The 24,832-nt window shown below is 44.0% G+C and overlaps 2 protein-coding genes across 5 annotated transcripts in view; one reads left to right on the top strand and one right to left on the bottom strand.

Moving 5' to 3' along the window:
- Hlf (hepatic leukemia factor) overlaps positions 1 to 12,244 on the top strand; it is a 54,272-nt gene extending 42,028 nt beyond the window's left edge. Inside the window, exons 3-4 of one of the 2 annotated variants that reach the window (XM_005394082.1) lie at positions 1,834 to 2,054; positions 7,691 to 12,244. In XM_005394082.1, coding sequence (XP_005394139.1) covers positions 1,834 to 2,054; positions 7,691 to 7,906 — 437 coding nt within the window. In that variant the 3' untranslated portion in view covers positions 7,907 to 12,244. Of the gene's footprint in view, positions 1 to 1,833; positions 2,055 to 7,687 lie in introns of both variants that reach the window. The other variant, XM_005394081.1, reaches the window with a different exon arrangement.
- A 2,192-nt stretch (positions 12,245 to 14,436) lies between these two features.
- Positions 14,437 to 24,832, bottom strand: part of Mmd (monocyte to macrophage differentiation-associated) — an 86,547-nt gene continuing 76,151 nt past the window's right edge. For all 3 annotated transcript variants that reach the window (XM_013519307.1, XM_005394083.2, XM_013519306.1), the window contains exons 8-9: positions 23,621 to 23,726; positions 14,437 to 20,105 (exon numbers count right to left, since the gene is read on the bottom strand). In XM_013519307.1, the coding sequence (XP_013374761.1) occupies positions 19,810 to 20,105; positions 23,621 to 23,726 (402 nt within the window). In that variant the 3' untranslated portion in view covers positions 14,437 to 19,809. The remainder of the gene's footprint in view (positions 20,106 to 23,620; positions 23,727 to 24,832) is intronic.

The following is a 24,832-nucleotide window of genomic DNA, read 5'->3' as shown; positions in this document are numbered from 1 at the left end:
AGTAGGGCATTGCAGTAGGCACCATGGCAGGGGGTGGGGTGGGAGAAAAATTGACAAAACACAAAAGACTGTGTGGTATGATAGAAGGGTGTGTGTGTGTGTGTGTGTGTGTGTACGTATGTATAAGCTTAACATTTAATACAGTATAATAAACAACGCTGAAGTATTAAGGTGGAACTTGAAACAACTTAGGACAGTTGGATTTAAAATGCTTTGAGAAGGGAGCTTGTGCCTGTAGGGTGGTGTTAAGGTCTGTACGGATACGCTGTTGGGTAGTTTTGTTATTAAATCGAAAGAGTTTTCAAAAGGGAAATAAAATTAATGTACAACCGAAATGCGGTTTGTTTTCCGAGGCAATGTCAGGAGGCGCAAGATCAAATCCAGCTTGACAGCACTCAGCACAGGGCTCAGCAGTCTCTGGAAGCTGGAGCTGGGCTAAACGAGAAGTCCCCGTCCTCTGCATGCGCCTCGGGGCTCATCTCTTCCTCTTTGGCAAGCAAGATACAAAGAGAGCTCAAAGCAGAGTGGGACCCAAAAGGTCACCTAGAGCATTCATTTTTGCAAGCTTCCCACCAGGGCTTTCCAGAAAACAGACAAGCACAGTTTCACAGTTTTGCTAGAATCCAAGCCAATGGCTTCGTGCTTCGACCTGAGGGTAGGTTTTAATGAAACCAGAAGGACTTCACACACTGACCTGCCACTGGCAGTGAGGACAAAGAGGAGACGGGCCAGATACTGTATCCTCTCGTTTATTCTCTGGGTGTGAAAGGAGTGATTGTAAAACTCAGATGAAACTAGGAAAGGGAAGACTCCGAGCTCCCAGCATAAACATTTTGGCCTGTGAAGTTAGCTTTCACCAGTAGGACAAATTCAGAAACACAATATACTCACTGTTCTGTGGACGCTTGTGCATTTCTGTAGCGTTTAGCGCTTTGAACCCTAAAGTGAAAGTGCAGGTGTCTCCAGTATGTCCTTTTCTAACCTGTGTCCTTTCTAACCTGATGTTCTTTTAACATCCCTCCTCACCGTCTCCTGTGCCACTGAGAATGTCTGCATGGTTTAACATAGCAGCCTGGATCTGATCTGCCTCCAGTCAAGCCACTTCCATCCATCCACTGGCATTGCTTGAATCTTTTTCTGAAAACATCAGCTCTTTGTTATGCTACTGCTCAGACTCCACTGTGTGGTGTAGGGCCTCACTGCTCCCTTGCTGGTGGCCACATCTGCACTTGCACTTCTCCTTGCTCCATCTTTTCTTCTCATTCAGCGTTCCAGCTCCTGACGGCTATGCGTGGTGCCTAAAAAATGCAAACCTCTGTCTTGTCTTAGTGCCTGGAATATCTTCTTTGGCAGTGTATCCGTCTCAAGATGCAGCCATAGTGGGCATCATCTCTAAGCATGCTTCCCTGGAGACTTACATCCAGCCAGGCACCTGCATTTTATCCTAATTATTGGTCTGTCTTCGCAGCTTCCCTGGGAAATACCTTAAAGGTCAAAAACAAGTGGTTCTACGCATTGCCTCTTGCCCTGTGCCTGACACGTGGTTGAGCTTCTTGAGTGTGTGACAGGAAAGAATGAATTCATGTTTTTAAACAGCGTTTCCCTCCCCAGGTTGTAAACGTGTATGCATGGGTCACTGTTGGACATAATGTGAGACGAGGAAAGTCATAGTCAGCCTTCCGAGTTCTCAAAAGCTTGGTGAAGGTGAATAAAACAGTGACGGGGTCATGTGTAAATTAAAGACTTTTGCCCCTCATCCCGGAGTACTATTAAAAGGCTGTCTGCTGCATCTGCCTAGAGTGTGCATGAATTAAAACTCCTATGCTGTTCCAGGTCAGCTGTTGCCCGCAAACCGCAATACACCAAGTCCCATTGATCCTGACACCATCCAGGTCCCAGTGGGTTATGAGCCAGATCCAGCAGATCTTGCCCTCTCCAGCATCCCCGGCCAGGAAATGTTTGACCCTCGCAAACGCAAGTTCTCCGAGGAAGAACTGAAGCCACAGCCTATGATTAAGAAAGCTCGCAAAGTCTTCATTCCTGATGATCTGAAGGTAAATTGGAACTGGTAATCAGGCTTTGGGTGAATGAACAGTGAGTTCCGGGATTAAAAGGAAAACTCAAGAGCTGACCCCGGCAAGGTTATGTACAAGGTGTGATGAGAGAGTATGGTGGATATTTAAATTTTTAGAAAATCGATTACAACAAAAAATACATTGCCACTAAACCCCTCTAAATACTCCCCCTTGTTTCAAACACACTTATTCTTGCTAATTTCTAAAGCAGTTCTGTGAATCCTTTTGTGTGAGTGTCTTTAGTTACACTGTCGTAACTGCCTTGGTACCCTGAATCGATTGGAAATGTTTACCTTTCATGATCCTTTTGACCTTGGGGAAAAATTGGAAGCCATACAGCACCAGCTCTGTAGATAACATGGATGAGGATGTACTGTAATGTTTTTCCAAGTGTAGTCTTCCATTGGATGGCACTCAGCAGCGGCAGTCACCATTTTTGATCACGCTTTGTAAAGAAACAAAACAGAACTTTCAGAACTGCCCCTGAAAGTGGCAAGAGCTATAGGGTAAGTGTGTTGAAGTTGGGGGGAGGGTGTTTTGAGGGGGGGATTTCATGGCAATGTGTCTTTTTCTGTAAAAGAAAAACATTTAAGTGTAAATATTCACTGTATATTTTGAGCACTCCTTATAAACCAATCCGTGAAGTCCTCGTGATTTCCTATCCTGCTTGGTATGTGACTTCTTGGCATGTTGCTTTTCTCTCTGGGTATCTTTTTTTTGTTTTGTTTTGGTACCAGGGATCGAACTCAGTACCTTGCGCTTGGCAGGCAGGCGCTTGTGCTGCTGAGCTATATCTCCAGCCTCTGGATATCTTCTGAAATAATGCTTTCATTATTTGATACTAAACAGAGACAAGAAGAAGCAATAAAGTGTTGAAGAGATGGTAAGCCCATGAAGGAAGCAGACTTGCTACCATCCTCAAGGAAATCCGTGAAATATAACCCATATATCAAACCACAATCTTTCAAGATTAGAAAGAAAATAAAATTATTTAGGAAGGGCCTCTGGATGTTATAGTCCTCAAAATCATCTTCCTTTTGGGAAGGCCTCAGGGAATACCAATCAGAAATAGGACCTCCTGCCACATGGGCAACTAGGGTGACCAGGGTGGGAGATTCAAAGTGAAACTGGTGGATTCCCTGACACATTATATGTCATGTTTACTCTGCGTCACCAGTGGTGGTCAGCTGAGTGTCTCAACAAAAAGTTAATTTTGGATTGGAAACTCTACTATGTTGAAGGGGACACATTATGTATAAAGGGAAATAGATTTACTTTACAGAAATCAGTATAGCTTAAAACAAACCAGTACAGCTTGACACATTTTATGATATTTCAGGATTAGAATTCTTTCCAAAATGATGCCATGTCCACTAATACCAGCAGAACCATTTTTGATCAGCCACTTCATACTTTTTGTATTTATACGTCTTTCCACGTGCAAAGACAGTGGAGATCTGATTATACTTTTGAAGGCATTGGAACAAGACTAATTAGCCTTTTCGAAATTCTGACCCCTACTTCTCAGACCTAAATACGGTTCACATAGAGAAACTCCAAGGTTGGGAAAAGAGGAGTTTGGGACACTGAACTGATTTTTTTTTTTTTTACACTGAACTGATTTAGACCAGTTTCTGTTGCTTTTCTTATCTAGAAAGAACACAGGAAAAAAAAAAAAAACACAGGTAGAAGTACCTGACAGATCCAGATCCCTGCTGTCATGCACATATAGTGCCACCATCGATGCAGACTAGGAGAATTTCAGGGCCAAGGGGAACCTTAGAAATTCATTTGTCCAGGGTTATCCCTTTGTAGTTAAGAAAGAATCAGAAGAGAAGCACAGATGACCTCTACCTCAGGAAGTTCGCTGCCTCGGGTTAACCCTGACAAGGGCTACACCAGGGCCCTTGGCTGACAACTCAGTAACTGTCACCCTGGGCTGGGGATTTAGCTCAGTGGCTTAGCACCTGCCTGGTAAACATGAGATCCTGAGTTCAATTCCTGGTACCAAAAAAAACCCCCAAAAAACTATCACCCTGACAAAAAAGGAAAGTGTATGGAATCAGAAAATTTAATCTATTTGGGGCATGGATGGTTGAACTCCACAGGCTGTTGGATTAGGTCCAGGGATGGAGATACTGTCTTTCAGTTGGGTGCCTGTCATGATCTTATATGCTTAGTGATCCAATTCTGTGTGCTTTGCAGTCTCAACACTTGCCCTAAGCTAGGGAGCCTATTCAGCATGGATTTCCTCTTGGCTGAAGGTTAGCTTGAAAGAATGCTGCCAAGCAGTAGATAAAATTTCCAGCCAGATTTTCAGAGTCTCCAAATTTACATGTTCAAAACAAAGAGCAAGATTACTTAATAATGCAGGTAATCTTAGCAACAAAGAGGTGGTACAAAACGATCTGTGCTGGAATTACACATATTACTGCTGGGGTGGCTCTGTCTGACCTTTTCGCATGGTGGGTGGGGAATGGGCAGGAATACTTTCCTGTGCCCTTGGGTTTTTGTTTTTTTTTTCCAGGTGTGGGTGAACCTTCAAGTCACAGACCATGAGCCGGTGGGAAGCGGGAAGAGCTGTCACCTGTCTGTGGAGAAGACTGAACTGGGGTGGGTGGGAGGGAGGTATTTATGGTCCCGGGCACTGGACAATGAGCAAACCAATTGAGTAGAGCGGTATCCACCAAAACTGATGGATTAGGGACAGCTAGCATTCCCTGCAAGTGTTACAGGAGAACGCACTGGGGTTCTTAACTGAAAAGCAGTTTTGTTACCTGCATTTCTTTTTGTTTGTTTGTTTGTTTTTGGTTTTGTTCTGGTACCGGGAATCGAACTCACGACCTTGTGCTTGCCAGGCAGGTGCTGTGCCGCTGAGCTAAATTCCCAGCCCATGCATTTCTTAATACTGTTAATGTGCATTCATTCACTGGACAGATACTTTTCAAATGCTAGAGTATGCCAAGCCCCGTCTCAGGCACAACATTGTTCCTGGCCTCATGGAAGCTCTAGTCTGGCCAGCAGACGGAAGTGTTGACCTGTCAGAATGGCGTATGGCTGAGTAGGTTCTGGTTGGATGACGTAACCGGGTAGCCAGGTAGCATTAGCACCTGGGAGGTAGAAAAGAGACAGGAGATGTAGTACTCAGTTTATCAGTCCCACTCAAGACCCTGTTTCTCTCTGTCCCCACCATTCTGTATGACAAAAGGGGACAAGCTGGGTTTTCCTAGGCAGGACACTCCTCCCATCATTCCTGCCTCTGTGTCCTCTCTTCCACCTTCTGTTCCTGTTCCCCTCCGGCCTGAGCGTTTGGTGTGTGGTCTCCATTCTACTTTTGCTAGCGCATCTGCAGGCGTGGATGGGTGAGACTGGAAATCAAATCACTTTAGAAGTAGGAAGAGCTCTAAATAACATACAGAATGTGGTTGTTACTCAAGGTCAGCTGGGGAGTCCCCGGTCCTTTAGACCTGGTCAGTATTGTCACGGCTGCCACTCCATGGCCTGTGGCAGCACCTCGCTTCGTCCCTTGCTGCCACACAATTTACGGGGGCTTGTTCTCATGTACTGTCTAACCACCTGGCTTCCTGTTGCCCGGTATGCAACTGCTCATAAATCCTGAGTTAGTCCCTCTTTGGATTCCTCTTGGAAACCACACTCCTAGGCTCACTGATGAGTATGCTGGATTTATTGACACCATGAAAGGCATGGAATAGGACTTATGTCCAGGTGACACAAACAACCTCCATCAGAACTGGTGCTTCGCTATACTAACTATGCCTTTGAGCACCCTTGTCCCTGTGATGTCATTGGCTCTCCTGGTTCCAGCCCCACCCCCTTTCCCTCAGTCCCCCTACTGCCTCTCAGAAGCCAGACAACAAATTCCACCAACAGCCCTTGCATACCTGTCCAGGCTTGCTCACTCAGGTGTTCTTCAAAGCATAACCTCCTCCCTAAAGAGGAATTCCGGTGCCAACTATTAGAAAGATCATTTTTCACCCTGTTACATAGTAGTATGACACAATTAGAAGGCTAGGGGTACTTTAGAAATGAAATCGCAGTACCAACTTGTGACCAGCCCACGGGAGGCACCTACACACGCTTTTCATTTCACACTCTGTCTTTGTGCAGGGTGAGTGTCTGCTGAGGGTAATAGTGTGTCTGGGGGCAGATTTTTCCTGCATTCTTGACCCTACCCCACATGCCCTCCTCCAATGCCAGCACCTTCCCAGGGGATGCTGGGGGGCGGGAGGACTAGCCCTATGCTCTTATTTGGGTGGCGTGTAGCTGCGTAGGTGTGAGCTTGGCTAGGATGGAGGGATATGCTGTTGGATGTTGTTGCGGAAAGGAAGTTGTAAACTTCATCAGGTAACACGATCAATGACTTGGGAAGATCTGAAAGGAGACTCATTTCTTAGTAAGGCAGCTTTCCTTTCTTTTGGTGGGGTGAGGACAGCAATGAGGAAAAGGGAAGAATTTCTTTCACGTTGACCACAGCTAACAATTACCCAGAGCAACTGAGACCTAGAGAATAGTTAAGCAGGAAATTAGTGTAAATTATTTAAACACTAGTCACCGATACGAGTATAAGTATACTGATCAGTGACAGGTTGGAGAGTTTTTAAAATTTTTATTTTCAACAATCCACGTGTACATCCTATTGTACAATATTCTTGTAGTTCAGATACATTTAAAAGGTGGAAGATCCTACTTTTGTCCTTTGCCTCTCTGTCTCATCTGCCAAGGCATCACTTCTACAGCTTGGTGTAGAAGTCAGTGGCGAACCTGTGGCACGCGTTGTGCAGCCAGCTGTTTGTTATCACAGAAAGCTCTAAAAGGTTCGCCATGACTGGTATAAATCTTTGTGGACCTCTTTGTATGAATATATTATATTACAATTTTTTAATCAAACTGGAATGAAACCAGACATATTTGCCAACAGATTGCCATTGTCTCCATTCATGTTGTGCTATATCATGAACTTCTCGTTCAGTAGGGTCAGTACTTTGAACAGCTGTAGAGTATCTCTGTGTATGACTCTATCAGAACGATAGATGCGTACAGATAATTAGCTTTTTCCCTTATTTTTCTTTTACAAACAATGCTGCAGTAAAATCCTTGCTCCTGTGTCTATTCACTAGCAAAATCCTAGCGGGGGAGTTACAAGATCAATACTACACATATTAAAACAGTTGAGCGATATTGCCAAGTTGCTTTCCAAAAATATTGTACCAGCTTATACCAGAAGAGCCGATGAATACCCATGGAGGATAAAAGGGCTCCAGACTTTTCAGCCAAGCGAGTAGAGAGTTGGAACGTGCTTCTGGGTGTGAGGCGAGCTGCTTGCTTTCCTTCAGGCTCTGATCTCCAGCTCACTGGGCACAGACTGTGTTGGGCAGAGCAAGGAGCCCGTTGTGACAGGTTTGTTCCTGCTCCAGGAAAGAAGCCACGGCTCGTGGGCCATTTTCTCAGACAGGCAGAAGCTAATGGAAGGAGACATAGGGTCTGAACCTGGGCTGGCATCTCCGCGTGGGCTCACAGGCCGCTGGCACCCAGGTGACACTGCGCTGCTGAAATCTAATACCTCGTTTCTTTACCCTTCTGTGCCTCACGAGCAGGATGACAAGTACTGGGCGAGGCGCAGAAAGAACAACATGGCAGCCAAGCGCTCCCGCGACGCCCGGAGGCTGAAGGAGAACCAGATCGCCATCAGGGCCTCATTCCTGGAGAAGGAGAACTCAGCCCTCCGCCAGGAGGTAGCTGACTTGAGGAAGGAGCTAGGCAAGTGCAAGAACATACTCGCCAAGTACGAGGCCAGGCACGGGCCCCTGTAGGCTGGCATTTCTGTGGGCTGGCTTTGGGATAGATGGACAGCTTGTGTCCCGTCTGATAGCACCACACCCAGACCAACCTTTCTGACATCCGCACTTTACCAGAGGCATAAACACAACTGACTCCCATCTCGGTGTGCATCCATGTGTGTATGTGCGTGCGCGTGTGTACATGTGCTTGTGTGGTCAGCCATGTGCGTGTCTGTGTGCGTGTGTGTGCGGGTGTGTGTATGCGTGCGTGTCCCTTTGCACTTGCCATTTTGAGATAGCCCTCTCATGGTCTTTTAGTCCCCCAAAAGAAAGGTGCCATGTTTTTACTAGACTTTGGAGACCCCCGTGGGTTTCCACCCCCTCCCTGCTCCAGCCTGGCCCTCCCACCCCCAGCTCCCCTGCTCTCCTGGGCACTGCTGGGCGTCTCTAGGAAGGGCCCTGGGAAAACAGTGGATTTCAGTCCTCGAGAGTGCAAGCTCTTGTGTTTGTTGAACCCATACGTTACCATGCTAATGAGGTGCACAGAATAACTTAGCACTACACTGCAGGTCTATTCATTTATAGGTTGCTTTCCTCCTTTTTTATGTTTTGGTGATAATTGTCTTCAAATTTAAAGTGCTGTTTAGATTTATTCGATCCCATATTTACTTACTGCTACTTACTAAGTTTCCTTTAATTCCACCAACCCCGGATAAGTACGAGTACTATTATAGAACACAGAGCGTGTTTTTGCACTGTCTGTACCTAAAGCAATAATCCTATTGTACGCTAGAGCATGCTGCCTGAGTATTACTAGTGGACGTAGGATATTTTCCCTACCTAAGGATTTCACTGTCTTTTTAAAACACAAAAATTAAAGTAATGCATTTGAGCATGATCAGAATATTCCCCAGGACAGGGAAGCAGAGGGCAATGAGAGGTCTAAGACTGAGGGGTTAATTTATCAGTACATGAGCCAAAAAAAAAGGTGTCTTGGAGTAGTCGTTGATACGTTTGGTTTTGCTGTCTCTCCTCCCCCACACCGACCCCACTCCTATTTTTCTAGTTAACTTTTTCCATATTCCTCTTAATATTCAAAAACTACTTAAGATTCAGTTTCCCCATTTTTTGGTAATATATATATTTTTGTGAATTACACTTGGCTGTTTTAAAAAAGAATCAGTTCAGTTCATACGTTGATGTTTTCTACGACCTTCTTTCCTCGTGGTGTTATTTTTGAATGCCTCATACATTAATGATTCTGGAGCTTATGTTTCTCATTCTCTGTTTGCTTTTGAACGTATGTGCTCTTATAAAGTGGACTTCTGAAAAATGAATGTAAAAGACACTGGTGTATCTCAGAAGGGATGGTATTGTCACAGACTGTGGTTCATCCAATTTAAATGTTTACTATAGACCAAAAGGAGAGATTGTTAAATTGTTTAATGTTTATACAGAATAATTATAGGAAGTTCTTTTTGTACAGTATTTTTCAGATATAAATACTGACAATGTATTTTGGAAGACATATATTATATATAGACAAGAGAAAAAGGAGAAACTATTCCATGTTTTAAAATTATATAGCAAAGATATATATTCACCAATGTTGTATAGAGAAGAAGCGCTTGGGGGTTTTTGAAGTCTTTAATATTTTAAGGCTATTACTGACACATCAGCATGTTTTCTGCTTTAAATTAAAATTTCATGACAGTATTGAGGCTTGCTGTGACGAATCCTGCTCCGACGCGTTCTTATTTCTTATGAGGTCTCAGAAAGAAGTCAGTTAACATCACCCAAAAGCACAAAATGGATTTTAGTCAAATATTTATTGGATGATACAGTGTTTCTTAGAAAAAGCATCTGCCACAAAAATGTTCACTTCAAAATTCTGAGTTTCTGGGATGGAGCACTGCTGCCGGCGCCCCAGAGGATTCTGTTCTTCCCTTTGGGCCCATGCATCTGTCTTATGCAGTATAAGGCTGACATTGGTGCTATGTGTATGGCTTATAATTTGATAGACGTTTCCACTTGAAAGGGGAATGTTCTTTTGTTTCACTAAGTTGTATAATGCCACGAAATTCTGCTGTTACTGCCAAGAAGCATTTTGTGCTAGATTAAAATCCCCTTTCATCAATGGGAGTTTTCTAGTTTCCTGCCTCCAAAGTATATAATTCTTTAATGATCTGGTGGTCTCCTTGCCAATCCATCAGCAGTGTTTCTCTCTAATGTCCCGATTTTGGGAAAGGCAACCAGTGGGATATTCCTACCAGCTACCCATTTTGTTGTAAGATGCACATAATGACATAAGATGAGGGAATATTGGAACTGACATACATTGTTCATGTACATTACTAATAAGATCAACAGAATCTTTGGAAATCTTACGTAGAACTGGATAAGATATTCAGTAAGTGCCATAAGTAGTCATAGCATTGGCCTTTTTCCAGATGAGGAGGCTAACTGCACACTGTTAAATGGCAGTAGTCATTACACAAATATAAATTATATCTTTGAGTGGAGAAACATTGAAGGGTTATATTGTGGACCATCCAAATTTATGGAGTTACCAAATGGTAGCTGAAAAAGAAAAAACCATATTGGAGTACTGATCTTTTGTGGAATTAGGTTGTTTCTATCCAATCAGCATCACAAATATTTTCTGCAGAAGAAATAAAGACATCATGATAAAACTTACTACTTTGCGTGCCAGGAAAGGTTTCAAAAACCTACCTCGTTTTAAAAAAATTAAACACTTTGGAGTCCGTACAGGTGCCTTATATGCAGGTCATTGTAAACACACACACAAACAAAAACACACACAGGAACACACACGCACATACTCCTGGATTAGCTGCCTGTCTGTCCAAGGCAGTTAGGGAATAGGGCAGTTCTGTTGACTAGGGTGGGAAGCCATGGTCTGATCCGTAGTGACTTGAGTCCTGGGGTCAGTGAGTGCCTGCAGACTGCACCTATTAGGAGAGTCCTCTTGTCGTTTTCACCATTTCTTCCTAAGCATCTTTCAGAGATTAATTACTTGGCCATTAAAAATGAATGCACGTCGTACCATGGCAACATCATTTAGACAGTTGGAGTGGGCAGCATAGGACTTCTAGATAAGGTCACATCATCTTTTCTCTTGATTAAATTTGCAAAGAAAGGCAAAAAATGAGGAACCTCTCTCTGCTTATGCTACCTTGAGGGGAGGGGTGACGGATGGGAGGGCTGTAAACAATCACATACATCCCTTTTAGAATGTAGCCACTTTGGATCATTCAGAAACACACTGAGCAAGACTGCAACCAGACTTGGTCTCTGAACACAACAGGTCTCCATGGAATCTCCCCTCAAAGCAGAAGGACTGTTCGTCTGAATGGAGTACGGATGGGATTCTGGCACTTACAGAAGCCATATAAGATTCCCCAGGGGTTGCTTCTAATGCACTGATTTTGTGTGGGAACTCGTAACGGTTCTAAATGTACATTCAGAAAGGTCTATTGTCTGTTTTCAGAAGCGTCAATGACAATTTTAAGGGGCACTCTTCTGTGCCCCGGGATGAAACAACAGACTTTCTGTAAAATGGAAAGTTAGTCTGTGGTTTTTCTAGCAGTTCATCTCATTTTCCCTTTAAGAAAAACTCACACTTCATCATACTTAATTAGTGAGATCCCAAAGCATTGGCCTGCTTGCTATGTGGCCCTGGAGCCCTGGATTTAACACTGGGGTCACTGCAGGTGGCTGAAATGAGGTGTTAGGCCCTCCGAGTGGATACCTTCTATTCTCAATGTGTCCACTTCCTGCCGAAGGCTCCCTAGGCCCCCTCACTGATGAGGCCTCATTCTTTAGGTGTTTACTAAAAGGAATATCATTTAAAAATGAGCAAAACTTTATCCGAGGTCTTGAGGAATTAGATTTAGCAACTTACTTGAATGCATTTTTCAGGAGATGAAGTATATACAGGGGAGTATGTGTGTGCGTGGGTGTGTGTATGAAAGTTTGAAGACATAAAATAGTAAATTTTTGAGCACCTTACCAAACAATAACCCATTATCCTTTTGGCAACACCACAAAGATCGCATCTGTTAAACAGGTACAAGATAATATGAGGTTAGTTAATTTGTACACCATGATATCGGTGGTATTTATACTGTTAAGTTCAAACCTTTATCTGTCTGTTGTTCTTAATGTTTAATAAACTTTGAATTTTTTTCTTTTCTTTCATGTATGTTTGTTAACAGTTGGCTGGCAATCAGATTCTGGTCCCTCTACCAAAGCCAAGAGATCATTTACAGAGATCAGTCACATAGATGATAAAATGCTAATACTATGTAATTCATAACAAATTAAAGTTTTGAGTACTTTTGTGCCGGACATTGTACTGTACACATGAAGTGTTTTATTTAATCCCAACGCGATGAAGTGGGGACAAGAGTTATCCCCATTTACAAAAAGGGAAAGGAAGCTAGGCAGGATAAGATGTTTACCCAGAGGGGCAAAGGTAGACGTGCCAGAGATGAACTCTAGTCTATTGAATGGGTATCATTTAGAGGATGTTTTCCCAAAGCCACTGCACAAGCTATATTCTTGTTGGCCAGATAGAAGTCACCTGGGGTCATGTTATAGGAGAACAGATCTAGTGATTCTGAAACAGCTCTGGGACGAGGCCTAGACATCTGAATGTTTAATCCTTACGTGTGAGCTTTACAGTAATCCTTATAGTCATCTTTCAGCATCTAAGGAGGGTTCACTCTAAGACCCCCTGGATACCAAAATCTGCAGATGCTCAAGTTCTTTCTATAAAATGATACAATATTTGCATATAACCTAAACACATCCACCTGTAGCCTGAGTACAAATCATCTCTTCGTTACTTATAATAAGTAATATGATATAAGTTCTATGTAAATAGTTGTATTTTTCAGGGAATTAAAAACAAAGAAAAAACTACATGTTGAGTATAGATGCAAACATCCCAGGCCTAACTACATGGTGTAAGTCAGCAGCAGCACAGAAAAGGGGACAAAAGAGAAAAGAACTAGCGCAAGGCTTCATCAACAAGCACTTCTCTTGGGGAGGTCAATTTTCAGAAGAAAAAAAATACATATAAAAGCTGAAGATTTGCAGATTCCCTTCACATCTGTCTGTGCACATATATCCCTTGGATCTACTTGTGCACCACTAGATATGTGTTCTCCGATTTCACAATTCTGTGCAGGGCGAGTCCTGTGCACACTGCAGTCTGCATGGAAATCGCACCTGTAAGTGATGAGGGGCTCACTGAGTCGGTAGCGGAGTGAAGGGCAGAATAGTAGAGGTCCTTGCCATCTTTCAAAGTCCTAGGACTTCCCTGATTCTTCGTCTTCCTGATAGCGAACCATGGCTACCCCTGGCTCAGTACCAAATCCAGCACAATGCACTGCTTACCCCTGTCTCATGTTTTTGAGGGCTACTTGGACGGGGTATCTATTCCTTACAACTACAAGTGCTGCAAGGTGCGTGCCTTTTAAGTTTCCTTTGGTTTGAATCAGCCAACTGCCTTGTGGAGTGCCTGGTCCACAGAGGGAAGCACCAAGTCATCCCCGGTTATTTGGTGCACTGTCTCGGGTTTCTCCTGGGTGCCCTCATTTTTGGACAAAGCTTACCAGAGAAGTACAGCACCTGGGGGAACTCAGTTGCTACCTTGTTTGTTGGGTTCAAGAAGGTACAGTGGAAATAGCACACACTTTTGGAGCAGAATTAAACCTAGGTTCAAGCCCTGTCTCTGACATCCACTTATTTAATAAACATATTTACCGAGTATCCATTGCAGAGAAGCTGATAACATGATATGGTACTTAATCTTTCTAAATCTCAGAGTCATTTAATAATGTCTTAATATCGTTTGCATTGAGCAAGATAACAGAGATAAAGCACTTGGAAGTGGGAGTATTAAACCTTCAGTGGTAGTGAGTTCCCCCTCACACTGCCAAGCCCTGCACCCTTCCTGGACATCACACAAATAAGAATCCTCCGGAAGGAGGTGGCCCAGGATGTGTGTATGCTCCTTGGTCTTTGAAATTCACACAAAACACAGTGCACAGGGAAACATGATGAGGTCACTTAGCCCTCTGGTCCCTTTTTAGGCTAGACTCAAGTGCATGTTTCCTAGCCTAACATATTAGAGGACTGGGGCTAAATTAAGAAAGGAGTCTTAAAGAACCTCTCCTTTTCAAAACTCTTTTCTTAAAAATCATCTATCTTTATGTTAAGATGAGAATGCAAACAAATATTTGTTGGTGGAGACTGCGTTCCACCCTGGGTTGAAAACTGCCAGTTTAATGCTCATTACCAACCTCGTTCCCTAACCATTAGCATCACAGCGTTACCTTCCATCCCCAAGATAAAATGGTTATGCAAGCATCATGGCCTTTTTTTTTTTATTTTAAAGACAGTAGTAAAAAAAAATTCAAAAGAACAATAACAACATATCAGCATCACAGACATAAACAAAGCAGAACATTAAAAGTGACACAGGGCTTCAAAACAAAATGAGAGGAATTAACAGTGATTGTTATATTACCTATTGTTATCTTCAACTGCGTTGCTCAGATTACCAGATAGAAGAATGGAAGATTGTTCAAACATCATGGACTTTTTTGTATCTCCTTAATCAGCACTGATTTCCAAAAAACCACCCCAACTCTGCATATAGTCCAGTAAGCCAGAGTGAGTGCTTTGCTGACACAGCTCTTCCAGTTGTGTGCGCCCCTACCACACAAATAGAGTGCAATGCCCAGAGCCTCTTCTAGGTAGAAGCACTATAGGGAAATGGGTTCTGAAGCCCCTACTGGGAATGGGACTCAAAATACAAAAGAGGAGAGGCCACTGCTCTTTAGGTGAAGCTGGAGTTCCTAGCCAGCTGGGAAGTATGTGATTTTACCTTGGAAGTAGATATCACTGACTTCCAGGATGACTCGCAAGGCCAGTCACTTTCCATGTTTTTTCCCCCCACTAGTCAGTGCTGTCATTTCTCTTGGCAGAATCTTGTGACTTGGGAGGAAGTACAGCAAGGAAAGAGGGCGAGGGTCCCCTCATGAGCTTCTCCTGTGAAAAGGAAGAAGGGAAGGAGGATGGTCTCCTCCCATAAGGATCTACCATGTCTGAACATCACTACACAGCTGAACACTCCCTCATCTCTTTTTCATTTTGGCCCTTTCGGTAACTCTGGGAGATACTCAGTGTAGAACAAACAAGGAAAAAGATCTGGGGATGGTGAGGCTGTCCCGAGGCTCAGAGTGTGTCTCGCCCTCTGTGTGTCCCCAAGGGTGTCTGTGGACCACAGCCCAGTTCTGTGTGGGCTGGGAAGAGTGGCCTGTGCCTCCTCAGTCGCCTGCAGACATACTCCAATGTCTCCAGTTATAACTAAATAATTCTGAATAAAGTTTTAAAAGCAAATTTCTCTGACAGGAATTTGCTGACTCAGCCTACATCCTGGTTCTTCTCTACCTGAAGATTCTGGTCCATGCAGGAGAAGCCAGGGCTCAATTGACTCCATATGACATAGGACTTTCTTTCCCAAAATGGATGTTGTCCTCCTCCTCCTCCTCCTCCTCCTCCTCCTGCAACCTGGTGCTCCTCTTTCTAACTTTTCTGTTTCTGGCTTTCAAGCCAGAAAATGAGTGTGCTTTGACAAGGCTTCTGGGACAGCACAGGGGTGTCCCTCCCTGTCTCCAGCCCTCACCTGGGCAGCACTGCAGAAAACTTGTCACAGTCCTTTCAGGTCCTTTTCTCCCCTGCGGCCTCCCCAGAACTACAGAGGAAGCGGAGGCACAGAAAAGCCTCAGGAAAAAGTACCCTTAAAAGACCAAAGTCTTTTCTTTCTTTTGAATGAAGATGAATCTCAGAAATGGAGATAATTTAGGAGAGGAGACGGGGGTGGGTGAGCACAAAGGAGAAAACTTCCCTTGGTCTCACAGTTCGCAGCAGGAACCTTGGATTCAGGCTATTTGGGTACTGGGGTGGTCCCCCGGCCCTCCGTCTCTCTCATCTCCCTCTCTCTCCACCTCCGCTCCTCTCCTCCTTCCCCTTTTTATTCTCCTCCCTTGTGTGTGCCGTGGAGGTGGAGGAGGATGTGAGTGAGACTTGAGAGTGTCCTTAGGGAAAGCTAGGATGGAGACGCAAAGCCCCAGGCAATGGGTAGGGACAGGAAGGCCAGACAGGAGCCTAGATCTCCCGGGCCTGATGCCCACCATGGTCCCAAGACCATTCACTAAGGAGTCTGTGTGAGCAGGTAGCCTGCTCGTTTGTCACTGGCAGAAACCAACCCCCAGAGTGCTTGTAGGATCACACAGTAATGTCTGAGTCAGATGGTGCATGTACTATATTCCATCTGCAAAGCCTTTCATTTTCCAGAGGAGAGCCTTGCGGCCTTGAGAAGAAATATGACTTACCGCATGTTCTACACAGCTACGCGCAATCACAGTACGGAAACCCCTGTCTCCTAGGCCAAGTTGTTCACCACAACACCCTGTCACTCTTGTTGCAATTTTCCAGGGTGGCTTTAAAGGTGAAAGATAGCCTGATTCTTGTTTTGCAGGTGGAGAAACAGACCTGAAGGCCCCCATCCCTTACATCAACCGTCACCCAGGACTAAGCGTAACCTTTCCATATCTGAGTCCTGCCCTCTCTTCAAGACATTTAAATTCACCATGGGATCTTCTCTGGTCTCCTAGTTGGAAGCCGTGGCTGTGTCCTCTGAGCTTCACTCCATGCCAAACCAAGCTCTCCCCACCCCCCGTCCCTCTCTTTCGAAGGCTAACTTCCTACAATGTGGTTTAAATACATTTGCCCATAACGCAGTCCCTTCCACAAGGATGTCAGCATCTTTGACAGCAGAAATTGGAGGTTACGGATTGCAACCAAACCTAATCCTAACTAATCCAATATGTGCTCTTTGTTTTTTAAATGTGCTTCTGTGTTTTCATATTCTTTCTGCAGAGCTTTATAAAATAAAAAAAATTTTCTAAAAGAAAAGAAATCTAATTACTTGAAACACTGTGCTTCAACACAGCCTGCCTTGTCACTGAGACCTTTCCCCTGAACAGTGACACTCAATGCCTCCTGCTGTCCTCTGAGCAGATGCAAACCAAGATCTGGACTGGCGTGGCGGTCAGGCCTGGGTGTCAGCATAAACGGTGTCTGAAGTGATTTCAAAGGGGCTAAAATCAAAGTTCTTTATTATTCAATCATTTCCTCTTTTTGCAGAAGAAGTTTTTTTTTTTCCAAATCTAGTAGAGATTATGCAAGATCTTTTAGCAGAAATTTTCAGCTGTGGAGACTTTAGACAGCTGCTAGAATAGATTCTTAAGAGAAACAGAGGTATGGGCAATGTTGTAATCTTGGGAATTTATTAGGAAATGGGTATTTTCTTGTGTTTTTTGTTTTGTTTTGGCCATGCCAAGGGTCAAATCTAGGGGCACTTTATGACTGAGTTGTACTCTGACCCTTATTATTTTATTTTGAGACAAAGTCTCACTAAGTTTTCCAGGCTGTTCTCCAACTTGTGATCTTTGTCCCTCAGGCTCCTGGGGAGCTGGGATTGCAGGCAAGTGCCACCACCCTGAGCTGCATCTCTGCCACCACCTTCCTGTCAATATTAAAATTCCTACTGATAAACCTATCGCTTTCTGTGAATGAAAGTTTTAAAATTAGGATAACAAAAAGTTCTCTAATCATCTGTACATGAAAAACAGCTTAACAAACCTATGCAGTCCACTGGCATGAATATTCAAAGAAGGCCCATTTTGGTGCAAGTCATTAATAAATTTACAAAACTTAAGGGACAAACATAAAATCGATAATATTATTATTTCTTCTTGCAGCAGACCGGTGTACAGGTCTGAGTTTTTTCCTTTAAAAATGCATTCATGTAATTAAAAACTATCAGTCTACTACTCTTTTCCTGGTTTATTTTATTTATTTATGTTACTGACATGATTATGAATATGACACTCAATTAAAGAAAAAAAATGTCTGGTTTCCTGGCCATTAATTACCACTCTCTTAATTATATGATTATTACTGGAAATAATTGTATTGTACGGAGGAGAGGAGGTAAAGAGCTATCTGCTCCCAGTACAACCCCGGTGCTCCCTGCTATGGGCACAAGAGCCTCCCGACCCTCTAACAAGATGCACCTGTTCCCCACACCATTGTGAAAATGAAGCTCCAGTAACTAAGTCTGTTTGTTGAGGTTTCCTTACTTAACTGTAATCACCTTAGCTCTGTGTCCTTGTCCATTTTTACAAGCATGAAAGGAGAGACACTGTCCTCTTTCAGGGTCCTCTATTATCTGTTAGTGTTTCTCCTCCACCTTAGTATTACTGACATGTGCAGCCAGAAAGCGCTTTGTTAGAGGAGCCATCCTGGGCATTGAAAGATCTTTCTCATCTGCCTCTGTAGCCTGTATCCTCTCTAAACAGCAGCAATACTCTCTCCCCAATTATGACAACCAAAACTAGCTCCAGAAATTACTCCAGGTGAGAACCTCGACGTTAGGCTGGGATTCAGTGGTCTGTAGTTGAAATAGCCCTAGAGGGAGACTTGCGCTACCTTTGTTGAGCCACCATCTTCTGCACCTGTAGAGTTAGAATAATAACACCTATTCTGATGTGAGATGAAGTTCAAAAATGGTAATACATGTGAAAATGACTTGTACTGCTGCATAAGGTCATTGTTATAGACAGGTCAAAAATTTCATACTGCACTCAATTTCTGTGTGTGTGTTGGGGGTGATCTATAATTGACTTAATGTTTGAGTCCCCCCAAAATGATCTATAATTGCTTAATCTTTCAGTCCCCCCAAACTTAATCGGTCGATTAAAGGTAATTTCTTCTTTTTTAATTTAATTAGATAATTTAATTTAAAATAGGCTACTTCATTCCATTTAATCTCTTTGAATCAGAAATTCGATCAATTCAAAGTATAAATGTCCACGATAGTTCCTCCCAAGGCATCTCTCCATAGGTTATATCTGGGTGCAGGTGTAAATTACAAATCTCAGGGTAGAGAAGGAAGGGATCTCTGTTCCATATGATGGGTCTACTGCTCTCTGGGGCCATCTTTTTGATTTGGTGCCTGAACAGACCCCTGGGAAGAGAAGCTCACTGTGGTCTTTTGAGTTGCATGTGGAGATTCCTGCACCCTGCAGCTGTCTTATTGGCTTCTTAGACTGTTCTAGTCTTTCATTTTTTTCAGCTTCTGCATCTTCCTGGGAGACCTCAGATGTGTTCCCTGCACCAAACTAGAGTCTGCCAATATTAGCAAGGCAGACCTCTGGTCCATTCACCTTCACACTTTCCTTAGCCCCGGTTACCAGCTACCCTATGTATTGTAGATGCTGTACTGGGCCAACCATGAGCCATTTCTAAGAATTTTGGACTTAAGAAGAGTTCGCAGTTCTATTTTCTTATCGGCATGGTCCTGCTGAACATCCTCCCTCCCCTCCAAATAGAAACCATCCTAGGTTTGACCTTGAATGGAGGAGTCAAAACACCCCCCCGTACCTCTTGCCCTGTCTTCCCTCTCTTCTGAGCCTCCTCAGACATGAAAACCTTTTCCCATCCTTTCCCTCGGAGTGGGAGTTCCACTAACACCATGTCTTCCTTCTGCCCTAATTTTTCTTTTGCAGGGGCAACGTGACAGATGACCTTGGGGAAATAGATTTATCAATGAGAGAAAAAGACACTAAGAAGTACTCCAAAAGTATTACCAGTTACAGAGAGGGTTCAGGGACAGGGGATGGGAAAGTAAACTCCTCTGGAAGTGAAAAGCATGTTCCAAAGTGTCTTCATACTTCAGCCAACTGTCCTCCTACAGAAGTCAACTTCTGCTCTCAACAAGCAAAACCCATCCTCAGCGACATGTCTCTTAAAGTTTGAAAACTGCCTGGGCCTTCTTAGTTTGCCTTCCTTCTGTTCTTTCCCTCCTTGTTTTTCTGTTGCCATCTCTCCTCTTTCTGGATCTGGTTTCCTGTGTGGCCCACTCTGGGGAGTTGTCCCTGGAACAAAGCCCTTGGGTTACAGAGGGCTCCCCGCCTGCCTTCCCGTCTTTTCTGGGGAAGCTGGGCTGACACAGCTGCTCTGGCAACCAGTATTTCCACGAAGAGCGGCCAAGCATGTGGAGCTTCTGCTGAGGGCGCAGGACAACATCCTCTCGTGGAAAAGCCATCCCAGTGTGTTTCTTCAAAACCACCTGAGAGGACCAAGGCGGATGTCACGCTTCTTTTCATCCCCAGGCACCTAGGGAAGCAACTCCCAATGGCTCCATCAGTGGCCCCCTTTGAAAATCCCAACCCTCTAACCTGTTCAGGGCCAACTATCCTTCTGGGAAGCACCCTGAAGCTAAGGCTACATGCGTGTGTACTGACAGACACATGCACCACACACACATATGCATTCATGAACGCACTTCCCCTGGACTCTCTTTAGAAGCCTGGATTTATATAATGGAACTTCCTCTACCACATGGACTAAAATAACCCTGGCATCCCTTTCTGGGTGGATTTTAATTAGGAAAGACATAGCGTTTAAATTATGCTTATTACTTTCAGTTGTTTGTGCAGGCTGTGGGTCTAGGAAAAAGCAAGGGAGTCATGTGAGTTCGATGTTTCACTGGGATGGCTCTGGGAGAGAAAAATCGCCAAGGGCACTTTTAGTCTCCTTCTCCTGTTCCAGGCAGCTTGGTTGAGGAAGAAAGTCCAAGCTTTAGTGTCATCATCATCCTGACGGACGTTCCTTGGGTGCCCATTCCAGGCCAGAACCTTGGCTAATGAGCATTTTATATTCATTATCGCATTTAGTCAAAAGAGTTTGACTAACAGATCCTCTTTGGAACTATTTCTGGAGAAATAGCACCTTAGTGTGAATTAAAGGTTTCTCCTCAGAGCCATCACGACCTACGATAGTGCCTAGTCGTTAACGATACGTATATGATGATTGAAATAAACGTAAGTGAATGGTAAATGTAGTGGATGTGCTCTGAATGAATCAGATGTAGAAGAATATGTGTGGGAATGGGCTTCTGGCCATAGACTTTGCTTTTGAGTGTGTAGAAAGAGCACACATTCCTCCAGTCTCCAATAGATGGCTAGCATTCTGGTCAGATTTAAAATATGAGAGAATTTCTCTCCCCTGCCTCTCTCCAAAATCTTCATTGATATATTAATAAGGATAAAGTTTCAGGCCACAACTCTAATTTCTGACAAATTATTTAACCCGTCTGACTTAGCATTTTTTAAAATTATGTGTCTATAGTAGTCATAGCTACCTCAGAGAGTTTTCTAAGGATCTTAAAGATCAGATGTATAGCCAAGTAGATATTTTTCTTCTTTCTATTTTGTTGTTAAGGATACATTACATGACTTCTGCTATGGTTATGCATTTAATCATTTAACAAGTGCTTATTGTTTAGCTATTGTCTTTCTAGATGACATGAATACAATGTTGAATAGACCAGTGAGTGAGGCAGGGAAGACAGATGCTTAACAAATGAATAAGATAACATCAGAATGCAATAAATACTATGAAGCCAAAAAGAAAGCAAAGTGCAAAGGCTGGAAAGAAGGTAGGGTGGGAAAATCTAAATAAGAAGGTAAAGAAAGACTCTCCAGAAGTGTCTTCTAAGTTGAGCCTCAGAACGTAACAGGAAGAAGCTATGCCTAAATCCGTGGGAAGGGAAGAACAATTAAGTCAATGAAACAGCCAGTGCAAAGGTCTTTTGGCAGAATTGATGAGGGGACAGACAGCAGGTTGGAGAGCTGAGTGAGGGAGAGGTAGAGAGGTCCAGGACAGAGCCAGAGTAGAAGGTGGATAGACGCTGCAGCATGGAAGATGTTACAAGACTCGTTGACAACTTTGGGTTTTATTCTAAATGCAGTGAAGATATTTGGAAAGTTTTAACAGGGGAGCGGAATACTCTGGTTTATACTTTTAAAAGAACCCTCTGGCTCCCATAGGGAGGATGAATTCTAGCAAAGCATATGTGGAAGTGGGACAGGCAAAGGCAGAGGGGATGGTGGCCAGGAGTAGAAGATAGCAACAAATGGAAAGGCTTGGACCCAGCAGGTAAGTAAGGAGACTGGCACCAGCACTTATGCCTACTGTACTGTCTGCGTTTGACCTACCATGTGCCTAGATAAAAGCTTTGACTTTTCCTTTCATTAATGCATTTCCCTTTAATGCTTTTGCTGAGCTGGAAGGTCACTGAGGGTCCAGAGAAACATCAGGTATGATGATGTATTCATCAGGAACTCAAGCCCCACCCCCAGGCTTGGGGCTCCAACCCCAGCAAGGAAGAGGTCCAAGGAATTCACAGTGGGTTATAGCCAGGAAAAAGGAGGTCCACTTCCGCTTGTGGCAGCACAGGGAGAGAATCCATGGGTCGAGGAAGTTGGGAAGGAAAAGGTGATGGTTGCCTGGAGCCTCAGATGCCTGGAGAAGAACATGCCCTCTATCGGGTACACCTGCGGGGAAGCCCCGGGCAGGCCTTCTCTAGTGACGAACATTTCCAGTTCTACTTTCCCCAAATGCCTGGTCTATATTGCCCATCACTGTATTTCAGATACCATTATGACATTATATTATACATTGTACTTGTTCTAATGCCTTGTAGCTCTGTCTCCTCCATTGGTGAATGGTCTTCTTGGAAATGTCTTCTTTACTTTCACACACTTGGACCATATCAAGGGTCCTGGCACACAGCAATCAGTAAAAACCTGCTTAACAGTTACATGTATGACATTCCTAAAGGACCAAAGAACTTTTCTAAGATCTTAATCTCTATTGGTCACCCCCCCCCTTCAAAGAAAATATGACAGCCACAGACCAAAGGGTCATTAAGAAAAATCCACACAGGAGAAAAAAATTTCAATATCCCTTTAAAACATGTTTTATGCAGATGGTAAAATTAAAGGCCAAAAAAGCAGAAGTGACTTAACTGGAGCTACCACATTTGACTGTGACAGTCATGCCAAGAACCCAGATGTCCTGATTCTCGCCACGTGTCCCTCTGCTGCTGTGGCCAGGGCAGAGTGAGCTAAATTGTCACACACAGGGTGCAAAGATAACCATCAAAACCATATGAAGAACTGGCTGTGGGAGAATTCTTAGAAAACACATGGTTGTTGGGATAATAGGAGCTTACCTAGGCTGCTGTGAGCATGCCGTGCCTGTCCTGGGCAAGGCAGGAGGGCCCAAAGGGGACTGAAATCAGGAGTTCGGTGACTGCTGGACTGTCTCAGAGCACTAGGCGGTAACACCAAGGTTGTGCTCAGGAAAGTAAACCTAATTGTCACCACTAATTAGCTCATTTTCCACCTCCTGGGTTTGTGCACCTCAGAGCAGCCGAAGTCTGTCTGCATACTGGTTTATTTAGGGCAAACTCCCCAGGGGATATGGGGACCCGGAAGCCCCTCAGCACTTGCTCCTTCTGGATGCTTCAAGCAGAAGGAAGCACACATCTTACCAGATTTATCCTGTCCCCTCCCACTTTCAGGGATGGAGGGGAGGAAGAAGGCAGAAGGGGAAAGGAGCAGAAAGTGGCATGGAAGGGCTGGGGATTTAGCTCAGCGGCACAGCACGTGCCTGGCAAGCACAAGGTCGTGAGTTTGATTCCTGGTACCGGAAAAAAAACCAAAAAAAAAAAAAAAAAAAAAAGTGGCATGGAAGAAAAGAGTAAAAGCATCATTGTGATAATTCTGCGATCCTTACCAATTGTGGAGAGTTTTCTGCATCGGTTATCCTGCAGCCTTGATGCACCAGCTGCCCTGAAGGTGGGTTGGCAATGGTTTATGCCCCATTTGTACAGAGGAGGGACCTTGAGAGGAACAAAGAGACAGTGTTCCCAGCAATATCCTGCTTCCTATTTCTGCTGGTTAGCTGAGCACATTTTGGTGAAGGGTATTAGGAAGTGCACAAAACAAGTAATGAGGAAGCTTACGAGCACCTTGCTCAGGTGACTGGGTCGTGGGATTAGAAACTGGGTGAGAGTTAGGGTGCCAGTCAAATGAATACTCTATTTCTTGCCCTTTTTTTTCTTTACCAATCCACCTAGGCAGTGGGTTTGGCTTTCTGGGTTCGGGACATTTTTCTGAGCATCTAAAAATCTAAAAGCTGTGGATTTTTTTCTCTCAAATAAAGTACTTGTAGTGGGTTGAATAGTGTTCCACTAAAACTCCTATCTACCCAGAATGTGGCCTTATTTGGAAATCGGGTCTTTGCAGGTGTAATTTGTGAAGATGAGGCCATGCTGGATTAGGGTGGGCCCTAAGTCCAACACCCTGTGTCCGTAGAAGAAAACCAGAGTGCACACAGACATGGAGCTAAGTTCAGGTAAACTTTCTTCAGCAGTCCTTCCCTGATCACCTCCCATTCCCAGGCTGGCTGGACACAATCTCTTCCATGTTCCCAGAGACCAGTGATGGTGAACCTTTTAGAACTTTCAATGATACAAGCAGCCCACTGTGGCACGCGTGCCATAGCTTCGCCATCACTGCCATAGACTCTTCCAACACGGTGGTGATCATTACACTGATCCTTGTCTATTTACTGTACTGGGGTTCTGTGTTATGAGGACAGGTACTCTGCATTTTAGCCCAAGTGATCAACCCCTTATAGACAGCAATGTGTGACTGAACGGAGGTGTATTTATTGAGCAGAGAAACATCATTAGGTACTGTAATGGACTGATAACCAGTGGTCAACTTATAACCCCCAGCTGAACTGAGTAAGCATGGTGCTGGCAGTGGGAGACCCACCTGGGGACTGTTGCCAGCAGCATAAGAGGCAGACCTGGAGAAGAAGGAGCTTTTTTAGGAAATAAGCAGGCTTTTGGGAACTAAAGAGGCTGTTGGTAGCTGAGAGAGGCTGTCAGCAGCTGATAGAAGCTGTAAGGAGCTGTTGGTTGTTTTGGAGGAGCTCGTC

Source organism: Chinchilla lanigera, unplaced genomic scaffold (assembly GCF_000276665.1).
Source record: "Chinchilla lanigera isolate Chin_1 unplaced genomic scaffold, ChiLan1.0 scaffold00050, whole genome shotgun sequence".
Classification (NCBI taxonomy): Eukaryota; Metazoa; Chordata; class Mammalia; order Rodentia; family Chinchillidae; genus Chinchilla; species Chinchilla lanigera.
This window is presented reverse-complemented; position numbering and strand designations above follow the sequence as displayed.